The 12,270-nt window shown below is 30.9% G+C and overlaps 1 protein-coding gene across 4 annotated transcripts in view; it reads left to right on the top strand.

Annotated features, from left to right (window-relative positions):
• The window catches only part of PRPF18 (pre-mRNA processing factor 18), a 55,208-nt gene extending 44,152 nt beyond the window's left edge, over positions 1 to 11,056 (top strand). For 3 of the 4 annotated variants that reach the window (XM_074268585.1, XM_074268583.1, XM_074268582.1), the window contains one exon: positions 10,503 to 11,056. In XM_074268585.1, the coding sequence (XP_074124686.1) occupies positions 10,503 to 10,583 (81 nt within the window). In that variant the 3' untranslated portion in view covers positions 10,584 to 11,056. Of the gene's footprint in view, positions 1 to 1,451; positions 2,231 to 10,502 lie in introns of those variants that run through there. The other variant, XM_074268584.1, reaches the window with a different exon arrangement.
• The last annotated feature ends 1,214 nt before the right edge of the window (positions 11,057 to 12,270 follow it).

Below are 12,270 nucleotides of genomic sequence, written 5' to 3'. Positions count from 1 at the left end.
AAATACACATTAATGAGTAGAACCTTGTTAATTCAAATCAAATAGAGGGGAGACCAGACTAAATTAGTAGTCTAAATTAGAATATTTGACAAAAAATGTAATTGTATTCAAATTGTTATAATTTAAAATAGGACTAAAATAGTATATAATAGAGATCCTAAAAATATAGGAATTATTAGTAAGCAATATATAGTTATAGGTTTTTTATTTTAAAATTTAAATTTAATTTTTCAATTAGCATCTAATTAGCACTTCAAGCTTTGCAGAAACACTTTACAAATGTAACATTTTATCTTTACAACAATTTGGGGAGGTAGGTGCTTCTATTATCATCATCCCCATTTTACAGATGAGGAAACACAGCAATTCAGAAATTAAATCACTTCCCCCAGGGTCACACAACTAGTAAGTGAATGAATTCAGATAGAAATTCAAATTTTCTTGACTCCTGCTTTACTTTGTCCATTCTTAACTGCAGAACATAGAAAAAAATCTAGTTTCTTTTGCACTACTCCTTTCATTGGAAAAAAAGAGAAAAAATAAAAGCCAATCCTTTGTAACAAAAACGTGTAGTTAAGCAAAACAATTTCCAATATTCTTCAGATCCAGAAAAGAACTGTTTTATTCTTGACCTCAGTGTCCATGAATTCTTTTTTAGGGAGGTTGATAAGCATGCCATATTTGTTTAATTGCAAAAAGGGGAGTCTTAAAGTTGATTTTACAGTACAGGATTTATAAAAGTCTTTTGGAAACTATATAGTCTTAATAAAGATGGAGAAACTGAGGTCCAGAATAATAAAGTGAAACTTGCCTGAGACCTTACAATAATGGAGCTGGGTTGAGTCCAAGTCATCTGACTTTAAATTCAGAATTATTGTCATGATTACACAGCTGTTTGAAAAGATTTGTTTCCTTAAATGTGAGCATATTCCTCTGTAATCTTATTTATGCTTTTAATTTACTTAACAGAACTTTCTCATTGAAAAAAATAAATTACAGCTTCTTTTCAAATTCCAAATTAGGTTTGAATTTAATGATGCTTTACTGTACATTATTGCTAATGACTAAATGTAGGCTAGGTGATGCCTAAAATGGGGAAGAACAGTTGACAGCTTTATGAATTATTCTTCTGTTTAGAATTCAATTTAGATGCTGAATGTTAGTTTGCTTGCCATATTTTATGCCTTGATCTTCTCTGTATTTCAAAGTAAGGATAATTCTTAACTCTCTGAGCATGAATCATAGGACTTAAAGAATTTAAACCTATCTTTGGAAAGGCACATATTTAGAGCAAGGGAACAGTGTCTACAAAAATATTTTACTTAAAATTATAATTGCAACTCAGAGCAAGATAAAATTTCAGGTAGAATTTTGCAGATGTTTCATTAAGTTTAATGTAATTTAAATGCTAAAACTTCTTGCTCAATGTTGTGCTTTTATCTTGGATACAGAAGGTCAACATAGGAGTAGGAGATAGAGGTTGCAGATGTGATGTTTAAGAAATCTTTCTAATAATCAGAGCTGTCCAGATGTGGAATGGATGACCCCTCATGGGAGTGGATTCCTGTCTTTCTGGTGGTCTTTAAATAAAGGGTAGGGAACTACAGTTGGCTTTATTTTAGAGAAGATTTTTGCTTAGATACAAATTAAAATTAGATGACCTCTGAGTACCTTTCTAACTCTAGGATACTGTGATTTTTCTAATCTTTTCAAATGTCACTTTATTTTGTTTATATACATTATTTTGTATAACCATAAATCTATTCCTAATAATAATTGATTAATTTTATCAAGTCATTCATCCTAATGTTTTATTACTACCTTTAAACATCCAAGAGCATATTAAATATACATTGAAGTTATTTATATTGAAATTAATTTCCATATATAAAATGTTCACAACTTATTAGCTATAGTAGCCTTAAAGGACCAATTTAAATGCTTAATATGTAAGGCAGAATTATGTACTGGTCCTGCACTACATTAGAAAATAATCTTGAATGGCATATATTTGAAGCATTAGCATTTGATTAAGAAATGAGAATAAAAAACTTTCTGCTTTATGAATTGTAGTGTAAAATATCTAATAGGACTATTGGACCACAATAGAGAAGTCTTTTCAAGCCTCTATACAACTTAACTGCAAAAGATATTCTACTTCTTCCTTTTCTCAAAAAAAATTAAATAAGACAGATTTATTTTACAAACATTTAGAGCATATAAATAAGATATAGATAATTATTAATTATTCATAAGCTTAGAACTGTATTTACAATGATTCTAGTTAGAATTTTGTAGTTTCAAATAAAATTTTTCAATGGTAGTTCCAGACACTTTGTTTATTTTGCTAAACAAAACACTTTCCTTTAACTTACTTCCTAGATTTCCTTTATTTTTCAGAATTCTGTTGAAAAAATACTTTACATGCCTTATATTCAACTTTTGTGTATTCAGAAACTATCAATTAGGTTCACGTTTTTTCAATTATTTGGGATTTTTTTTTTCTTTTTTTCTCTTTTGACCCAAATTTAGCTTGTTAGACTGTTCATTAGACCCAGAGAGAAGGCAAGCAGGAAAAAGGAGAGAGATTAAAATTGACTTCAAATTTTGTGAATATGCAAATACTTAAAGTGATGCGAAAATAAATTTTTCTGACTTAATTTATGCCAAATTGTTTTCCAGTTTTCTCAGCAATTTTTGTCAAACATTGAATCCTTGTCCCCAAAGCTTGAATGTTTGGGTTTTGTATATCTAATCTATCATATTGCTCCACCACTCTATTTCTTAGCCAATACTAGATTGTTTTTTATGATTATTGTTTTGTAATATAGTTGAAATTTGATACTGCTAGGTCATTATCTTTCACAGTTGTTTTTCAATGATTCCCTTGATATTCTTGACTTTGTAGATGAATTTTGTTATTATTTGTTTGGTATGGCAATAAGTAAATTTAGGTAGAATTGTCATTTTTATTATATTGGCTTGGCCTGCTCATGAACAATTAATAATTCTCCCATTGTTTGGATCTGTATAAAAAAACTTAAGTGAAAAGTAATTGTGTTTATATATACTTTCTGTATTTGTCTTGCCAGGTAGTCTCCCGAGTATTTTATGTTGTATTCAGTTATTTTAAATTGAATTTTTCTATCTGTTCCATAGTATATGCTGTTGATTCATATAGGTTTATTTTATGTCCTGCACCTTGCTGAAATTGTTAATTATTATAATCAGTTATTTTAGTGTTAGTAATACTATCATATGTCTGCAAAGAGTGATAATTTTGTTTCCTCATTGCCTATTTGAATTCAATTTTGTTTGCTTCTCTTACTGCTATAGCATTTCTAGTTCAGTATTAACTAATAATGGTATGGGCATCCTCATTTCACCCTGGTCTTATTGGGAAAGCTCATTTATCTCAATTATAGATAATATTTGCTCTTGGTTTTAGATAGATTACTTAGCACTTTTAAAAAAGACTTTTTGAAAGACTTCATTTATTCCTATGATTTGTAGTGTCTTTAATAAGAATGAGTACTCTATTTTGTCAGAAGCTTTTTTTGTATCGGCATAGATATAATTATTTGTTTTTTGCTTTTTTTTTTTTTTTTTTTTTTTGTTACTCATATGATTAAACTATGTTGATAGTTTACATAGTTTACCTAATACTGTTACCAGTCTTGCATTCCTGGCATAAATTCCTATTGGTCTTTATGATAAATTGCTATAATCTCCTTGCTAGTATTTTATTTAATTTTTGTTCATAAATGTTCATTAAGGAAATTCACCTGTAATTTTTTTCTCGCTCTGTTTCTCTTCTTCCTTGTTAGGTATCAGCACCATATTTGTGTCATGAAAAGAAATTGGTAGGATGCCCTCTTCCCCCACCCCCTTTTTTTTCTAAATAGTATATGTAGTATTGAGATTAATTGTTCCTTACTTGTTTGGTAGAATTCACTTGTGAATTTACCATGTTCTTGAGACTTTTCTTAGGGAGCTCATTGATACTTTATTTTATAATGCAGTTATTTAAATGTTTGATTCTCTTGTTTGTTAACCTGGATAATTTTGTTTTTGTAAATATATATTCATTTTACTTAAGTTATACAATTTACTGGCATATGATTGGGGAAAATAGCTACTAATAATTACTTAAATTTTATTTTTGATACAGATAATTTGGTTGTCTTTTTTCTTTAATCAAATTAACCAATGGATTATTATGTTTTATTGGTTTTTGCATAAACTAAGTAATACAACAGGTCTTGAACCCAGCACCAGCAAAGAGTCCCCTGTAATCTCTTTTGGATCAGTTGCTAAACCACTTTTCTATCTTTGGACTAGAGTTCCTGAAATAATTGTTGCTGCTGCAGTTGCCTTAAAAGCCTGCTGCTTACCCTGTGACACTCCAGACCAACCATTACTCTGGTGAGACAGACCAATCTTGCTGACCTTCTAAGTTGTCTTGGTCTGGCAAATTGTTTCACTTTATTTTTTGTTGCTTTTGCTACTTAAGAATTCAATTTTAGGCATTATTATAAAGTTATTTGGAGGGAAATTTGGAAGCATTGAGGTGACATCCTGTTCTTATTCTGCTATCTTGAATGATTAATTCTGGAAATGAAAGTATGTTTAACTGTAAAAATCAATTACAAAAACAAAAAACTTAACACACCTTCTTGTTTTATTCTAGAAACTGTGGGAACTGTTTTAGTCTGTTCCAAGCTATCAGTTTTCATCTTATGGAATAAAATTTTCCAGTATGCTTTCCACATGTGCAGAGTGTTTTTTAAGCATATAATTTTTGTAGTGGGACCTGTTCACTAGCAGCTGTGTGGAAATACCTGCATCTGCTGGCTCCCCAGGAGATTTTTATATCCTAAGCAGTTACATGAATGGTTATTTTGTCAATTAATGCTAGTATGGATTTTACTCAGAAGAATTTGATTTTAGTGATATATTTTGCTAAAAGACTTTCTGAATCTAATATATAGAGCATCCATGGCTCTTCTGTCACACCTACCGCAGTGCTTGGCACAAATCACTGACTTAATAAATACTTGCTGATTGATTGATTGTGTGGATGATGTTAGGCTAATTAATGTTGGGATTAAAAATGTGAATGTTTGAGTTTTAGTGTCAAAAAATTTTTTTAAGTACTCAGCAAGTATAGTGTAAGTTTAATTATTTTTGTGTCCCAGAAGATAACCCTGTATTGTATTAAATTACTTATATGGGAATGTCACATCGTAGGTTCATTTTCTTAAGGTAGAAATGTGGAGGGAGAATCAGTAGTTACATCTCAATCTATTAGTCTTAGAGACATCACAACTAAGTAGAAAGCTAACATTAATATTAGCTTTATCAACATGGGCAAGACATAAGTTTTTTTCAATATGTAAAATAAGAATATCTCACAAGATTGTTGCAAAGTGTTGTAAACTGTATCATGACCTAAAGTTGCTATTATTATTGAGATTGTTTTAAATTTTTATTAGAATGTGATTTATCTAAAGACTTTTTCTTATTGTTAAGATACATTATTAAGTGGTTCTGATTTTTCATTTTCAGTAATATATTATATTTATTTTGGGATGCATTTATTTCTAAAAAGAAATAGTTTATTAATTTAAAAAGTTGTTAGAGTGATTGATAAGCAGTTATCTTAGAAACCTTGGAGAAGAGGAGAGGTGTTGCAGGATCAGAGAGAAGCAAAAATGACTTGATAAAAGAAGATTCTTCCAACTTTATTTTTGTGAGTCTGATTCCTGAAATGGTTTGTGAGCATTTTGAAAAGGAAGCAAATGATCACCAAGAGCCAGAATGGTTTCATTGAAGAACCAGTTACCACCTATTTTTCTTTTTCTTCTTGACGGGCTAACTGTACTGATAGTTCTCAGGAATTCCATAGCCATAAGTATACTTAGAATTCAGCAAGATACTTGATGGATTTTATATACTTTTATAATGTCCTTGTGGATTCTATTTAAGATGTGGACTGGATAACAGTATATATCATTGAATGGATGGAGGAATAGTAGTGATGAAAATATTAGTATCAACCTAGGATTAGGGGTTATTAACCTGAAGTTATGTGCTACCAGAGAGTCTATGGATATGTGGATATGTTTCAGGAAGTTTTTGAATTTGGGATAGAAAAAAAAAATTACTTTTTTTTTTTTTTTTTTACTACTAAAAGTTTCCTTTGTAACAATTCCATATATTTTATAAAGTTAAACACAATATTCTGATAAAGGCCCCGTGACCTTCAACAAACTGCTAAAGGGGCAATAACATAAAAAAGGTTAAAAACTTATGACACAGAAGAATGTTTCTGGTGGAGTGCCCCAGGACTCTGTCCTTAGTTCCATTCTTTTCACTTTTAAAAAAAAATCAGTGATGTGGATAAAGGCATAATTAAATTGGAAGGTGACACAAATCTTGGAAGGAGGAATAAATTAAAATTGTTGAATGACAGCAAATATTTAAAAATATCAACTAGTTAGAAATTTGGAATAAAGATAAATGTAAAAACTTATTTTTGGTTTTTTAGATATAAACTGTCCAGATACAAGATAGGGCCAAGCATGGCTAGATGATAATTTGTAAAAACAAAAAACAAAAAACAAAAAAACAAAACTATATCATGGTATTTGTGGATTGCAAGCTCAGAATGAGTCAGTTGATTTGATATGGCAGGTCATCTCCAAAGGTTAGTATAATCATAGGCCTTAGTTAAAGCCAGGTACCAGAATGTGGGAGAGAATAGCTGTGGTCAAACCATATTTGGAGCATTTTGTTCATTTATGAAAGGATATGCTTTATGAGGATAATTGTTAAATTGAAATAGGTCAAGAGAAGAGTGATCAGGTCATGAGAGGGCTAGGCCCCTTGTGATGAGGACCATATGAAAGAATTGGAAATTAGAAGGCATACATGAATTAAGACCTCTCTAGAAATATTGCTCTTTAAATCTTGCTTCATGAGTCCTATGGACGAGCATGATTAGGTTAATTTGAGTTGATCCTGGAGGTAGATATAAGAATAGGAGATGGAAATTGCAAGAAGACAGATTTTAGATTAATATAAAGATTCATTTCTTAAATAATAGCGCTAACTCCACATGAAAAAGTCTGCATTAGGAAGTAGTGAATTCTCTATAGAGTACTTTAGGCAGATAAGCTGAATGAGCACTTATAAGTTATGTGTCAGGGGATTTGTTATGGTTTGGACTGTATTCTGAAAGCTCTTTCATTTTCTAGATTCCAGGAAAATATATTTTCCTTAAGCTACATTCTCTAAAGTTAGTTTGATAAAAGAAATGTAAGGCACATTAATCCACTGGGGTTGTAGCCGGGTTTCAGTAAAAGCTTATTGTTTTACAATTCAAAAAGAAAATTGGAGTTGAATTTCTGTAAGTAGTTTTCAGAACATATTTAAGATTATTTTTCAGGGCATAGATAACTTGATGAAAGATGAACCCTAATTTTCCATTAACTAGTATAATATGTAACTTTTAATTACTACCATTCATGATAAGTGAAATCTTATTTGGTATGCTTGTAGATTTTAGGTTATTATAGTTAATAGAAGCAGTGCCATTCTTTTGGTACTGCTTCCAGCAAGCAAAAAATTGTTTGAGAATGATAGCGATTTAGAATTTTAAAATTGTTTAGTATTTTAGAGTGATGGCAGCAATTTTTGTATTTATTATAAAGTTCTAATTATTTAGCTTTTTTATGAAAAGTTTGAAAGGAAATATATCCTAGTCAACTCATACCTCATTGTTTTACTGATAAGAGATGCTCTCAAATCACTTGGCAATCAAGTCCTGAGTATAGAGTGGTCCAATTTAAGATATTGGCGTACATTTGGTTGTTAATAAGTCTGTTGTGTGCTTCAATTATGAGCCTTTGAAAATCTATTCTGTACTAAGTAACTATATTGAAAATGGTATAATGACGTTTTGTTTTGCAGTTATTTATACCATAAATTGTCAAAGTTTTATAATTTCTGAGGAAGAAGGATAATTTAAGGCTAAATATGAGTATATATTTCTAAATCATTGCCTATTTAGTTAGCTTAGAAATCTACTGTTAAAGTGGGATGAAAATTACATTCACCAGAATTACATCAATTTACTTTTCATTTGCTCATAATTATTTTTGCCATGTTTTGCTGCTGACTAAAGCTATTTATTTTTCATTGCCAGTGTTCTATTTCTTAACTCTATGTCTTTCTTCTTACCTATCCTTCAGGGGATATAAGATGCCAAATTAATACTATCACATTCATTTCCATGGCTACAGATTACAATTCTGCAAACATGGGATTAGAGTTTCACTTCAGGGCAAGCTGGGCTTTGAGAAGAGAATGATATTTATCTTAAAGCAAGTACCTGAGCAACAAAAGGAAAAGAGAAAATGGGGATAAACCGCATGTTTCATGTTTAAATAATCTTTCTTTTTAGTTGGGAAAAAATCACTTTAAAGATCAATTGAAAGATAATTAAACCAAACTTCTAGATGTTTTAAATTGGCTTAGAAATCACAGGGCAATGATGAGACAATTTTGTTTGTTAGATTTTCTGAACCTGCTAGATCCTAGTTGGAGTTTAATGATTGATGTAGCAGTAACAAAAGCTTCTTATTTTTAACTGTTTGCTTGTGATATAGGGAAAAATGTAAATTACTTTGGGTAGATGTGTGCCTGGTTTTTTCTTTTTCTTTTTTTAAAATTTTAATGTCTCCCAGTTAAATGTCAAAACAACTTTTTAAAAATAATTTTTAAATTTATGTACATTTTTTATTTATGTACATTCATTTTTTAAAACTTATTTCATGAATAAATGAATCATATTTGGAGAGAAAAATCAGAACAAAAGGGAAAAACCATGAGAGAGAAAAAAAGCCAGAAGGGAAAAAAAAAAGTGAACATATAACACAATTTGATTTACAATTCAATCTCCATAGTTCTCTCTCTGGATGCGGATGGCATTTTCTACCCAAAATTTATTGGGATTGCCTTGGATCACTGAACCCCTGAGAAGATCAACAATAGTTGATCATTGCACAATCTTGCTGTTGTTGTGTACGATGTTTTCCTGATTCTGCTTGCTTTACTCAGCATCAGTTCATGTAAATCTTTCCAGGCTTTTCTAAAATCAGCTTACCATTTTTTATAGAGCAATAATATTTCATTACTTCATATACTACAACTTGTTCAGCTATTCTCCAGTTGATAGTGGGTATGTTTTTCACTAAGCATAAGAGTTTAAATAATTAAGAACAAAAATGCCTGTCCTTAGTGGTGATGTTTTGGGTCTATTTTAAATGGAATCTGTATGATGAATGTATGCGTTTTTAGAAGTTCTTTCTATTCTTCCTCCTAGGATTTAGTTTGTATTCAGTAAGTACCTAGCTAAGTGGGGCAAGAGGTAGAATTTTGGGCTTGGAGTCAGGATGATACATCTTCTTGAGTTCAAATCTGGCTCCAGATAACATATTAGCTAAGTGACTCTGAACAAGCCACTTAACCTTTTTTGCCTCAATTTCCTCATCTGTAAAATGAACTGGAGTAGAAAATGGCAAATCCCACCAGTACCTTTGGCAAGAAAACCCCAAATAGAGTCATAACCAAAAAAATTATCGAACAACCACGATTCACTATCTATAATCCGTGAAATTTTCAGGTGTAACCAGCAAATACTGTGTTTTGTCATAATCAAAGCTATGAAGCTCATTTAGGTGTTAGTAACATGAAATCAGGAATACCTGAAATAGGACATTTTATTAATATCTTAATTCTTCATGAATCTGTATGAGTACCATTCAAAGCACATTACAAACCTGCTATGTATAACTTAGTAGAAATTTGCTTTGGCAGAAAAAAATTCATTCTTACATGATAAATTTCTAAGAAGGAACTAGGCTTGTTGTCTTTGGACAATACACAAAAATCAATCCAATTTTCATCCAGAGAGAGGATTAAATGTGTATCCATAGTACAATATTTTCACCTGTTTTATTGTTATTTAATTGGTTTTTTTTCTTTCTCATTTTTTTTTCTCTTTTTGATCTGATTTTTCTAATGCAGCATGATAAAAGTAGAAGAATTGCACATACTTTACCTATATTAGATTGCTTAGTATCTAGAGGAGGAGAGGGAGAAAAAATATAGCACATGGTTTTACAAGAGTGAATGTTGAAAACTATTTTTACATGTATTTTGAAAAATGAAAAGCTGCTGTTATTTAAAAAAATATATTAATCAGTCCATTGCTGGGCCCTTGTTTGAAGCCTGTGTGGTAGGACTGCAGAGTTTTGCTTTGTTAGCACAGTCTTTTGATAGCCCAGTCAACATCATTTCATGACGCAATAAGTAGAGCTTGAAGAGAGGATTAAATTGTAGAAATGATTTTTCTTCACAATATCATGTTATTATATGAGTATGTAAATTTTTTAAAAAGCAGTTTTATTTTAACCATTTTCTTTTTATTCTCTTAGGGTTTGAAAAGATTAATGACCATTTGTCAGAAGCACTTCTCAACAGACCCATCAAAATGTGTGGAGTATAATGCACTATGACAACTCTGTGGTGCTATAGACCAATAAGAAACTTAAGACCTGTGGCCTTTAGGAGGAACTGCTACCATGAAAGAAGGGGAGAAAAAGAATCAAGTTTTGGAAGCATCCATTTTCTATCTAATTCATTTCCTTATTTAGAGGACTCTGGTTCTTTCATCAAATATGACAGCAGACTCTTGATTGTTGTATCATGTTTTTGATTCTTAATAGTCTCAAATTCAAGCACCAAGCCTTATATCCCTATATTTTACATACACAGACAGCAATCATCAAGGAATTCCTTTGCAACATTTTACCATCATATGTGAAAGTTGTTGGTAAAGGATTAAAGGAAATATTTGAGGTTGACTTGTTATTATTTCTGTAAAATATTATAATGTTTATATTATAATTATATTGGTTTTATAGAGAAAAGCTTTTTTTCTTCTTCAATAGCTACCCTAAAAATACAGCAACTGTTGTTTACATTTGAATTTCTTAAATGTGTCTGATTTTTTTTTTCTGGCTTCCAGTAGGTATTTGACTATTAATTGTGTGACTCATTTGTTTTTCTGTGGTTTCTGATTTTGTTTCTGAGATTTTCCTGGGGCTAATATCTTAAGAGAAGCTGAAATGATCAGGAAAAGGATGCTTTAAAAATTAAGACATGTGTTACTCTGTGAATTTCTAAAGAAATTACTTAATTTCTTAGATTACTTAATCTACCTATAAGATTATGAATAGAAAAAGTTTCATGTGGGAAATGGAATATCATAGCCAAGAAAATGATGAAGTTCAAAAATTCTTCGTAGGCCAGGATTGTCCAGTATCTTGCTACATAACTGTGAATTAGTCAAATACTTGTGACTTTCTGTCATATTCTACCAAGTAACAGAGGGCAAAGCAGATGGTGTTTTTCTACCATGAGTGTTCACTTGATGACAGTATTTCCTAGTTCCATATCATCAGATAAGTACTTGCTCTAATTTCTTTCTGTGCATAGGATGTCCCATCCTCACTAGGTTGCAGTGCTGTCTAATTGTTGTATTGAATTTAACATCTCATTGAATGTAGAAGAAAGAGAAGAATTGGTTAGTTTGATGGATTATATGAATAGGATGTCATTATTTAACTAGGTGGTGATAATCAAGATACTTACATGACCCACTTGCTGGCTCCGTACTAGTTGTAATAGTATGAAGGACTCTTGGATGTAATTGACTCTGCATTCACTTAGCTCTGAAGTCAGGATAAAAAGAGGGTTTAGCAGGAATTGGAGAAGCCTTGAATACAGGTATACAAGTACTTCTGGCCCAGAGTTCGTAACTTTTTTGGTGTAATGGACTCCTTTAAAAATCTTGTGGTAGAAGAGGAAACCCAAATCCTCTCAAAGATTGTTTTTAAATGTATAAAATAAAATACATAAGATTACAAAGGAAACCAATTATATTGTGATATAATTACCAAAGATATGTTTTTTAAAATCGCTCACCATAGGTTAAGGACCCCTGTTCTAACCCCTTGAAGAGAACTGTCAGTAACTTTAACTTATAAATCAATGAACAGTTATTTAGTACATTTACACAGATTAAAAAATTGTTTATCACATTGGTGGAAGATAGCAAGTTTAGAAAAGATCTGTCCCTAGCCTTTGTGTAGTGTTTTAGTGGGATAAAACACAAAAATAGGTACCCATGATACAAAATAT

This window comes from Sminthopsis crassicaudata, chromosome 5 (genome assembly GCF_048593235.1).
Source record: "Sminthopsis crassicaudata isolate SCR6 chromosome 5, ASM4859323v1, whole genome shotgun sequence".
Taxonomy (NCBI): Eukaryota; Metazoa; Chordata; class Mammalia; order Dasyuromorphia; family Dasyuridae; genus Sminthopsis; species Sminthopsis crassicaudata.
The sequence above is the reverse complement of the archived record's forward strand: the minus strand, read 5'-3'. Positions and strand labels throughout refer to the sequence as shown.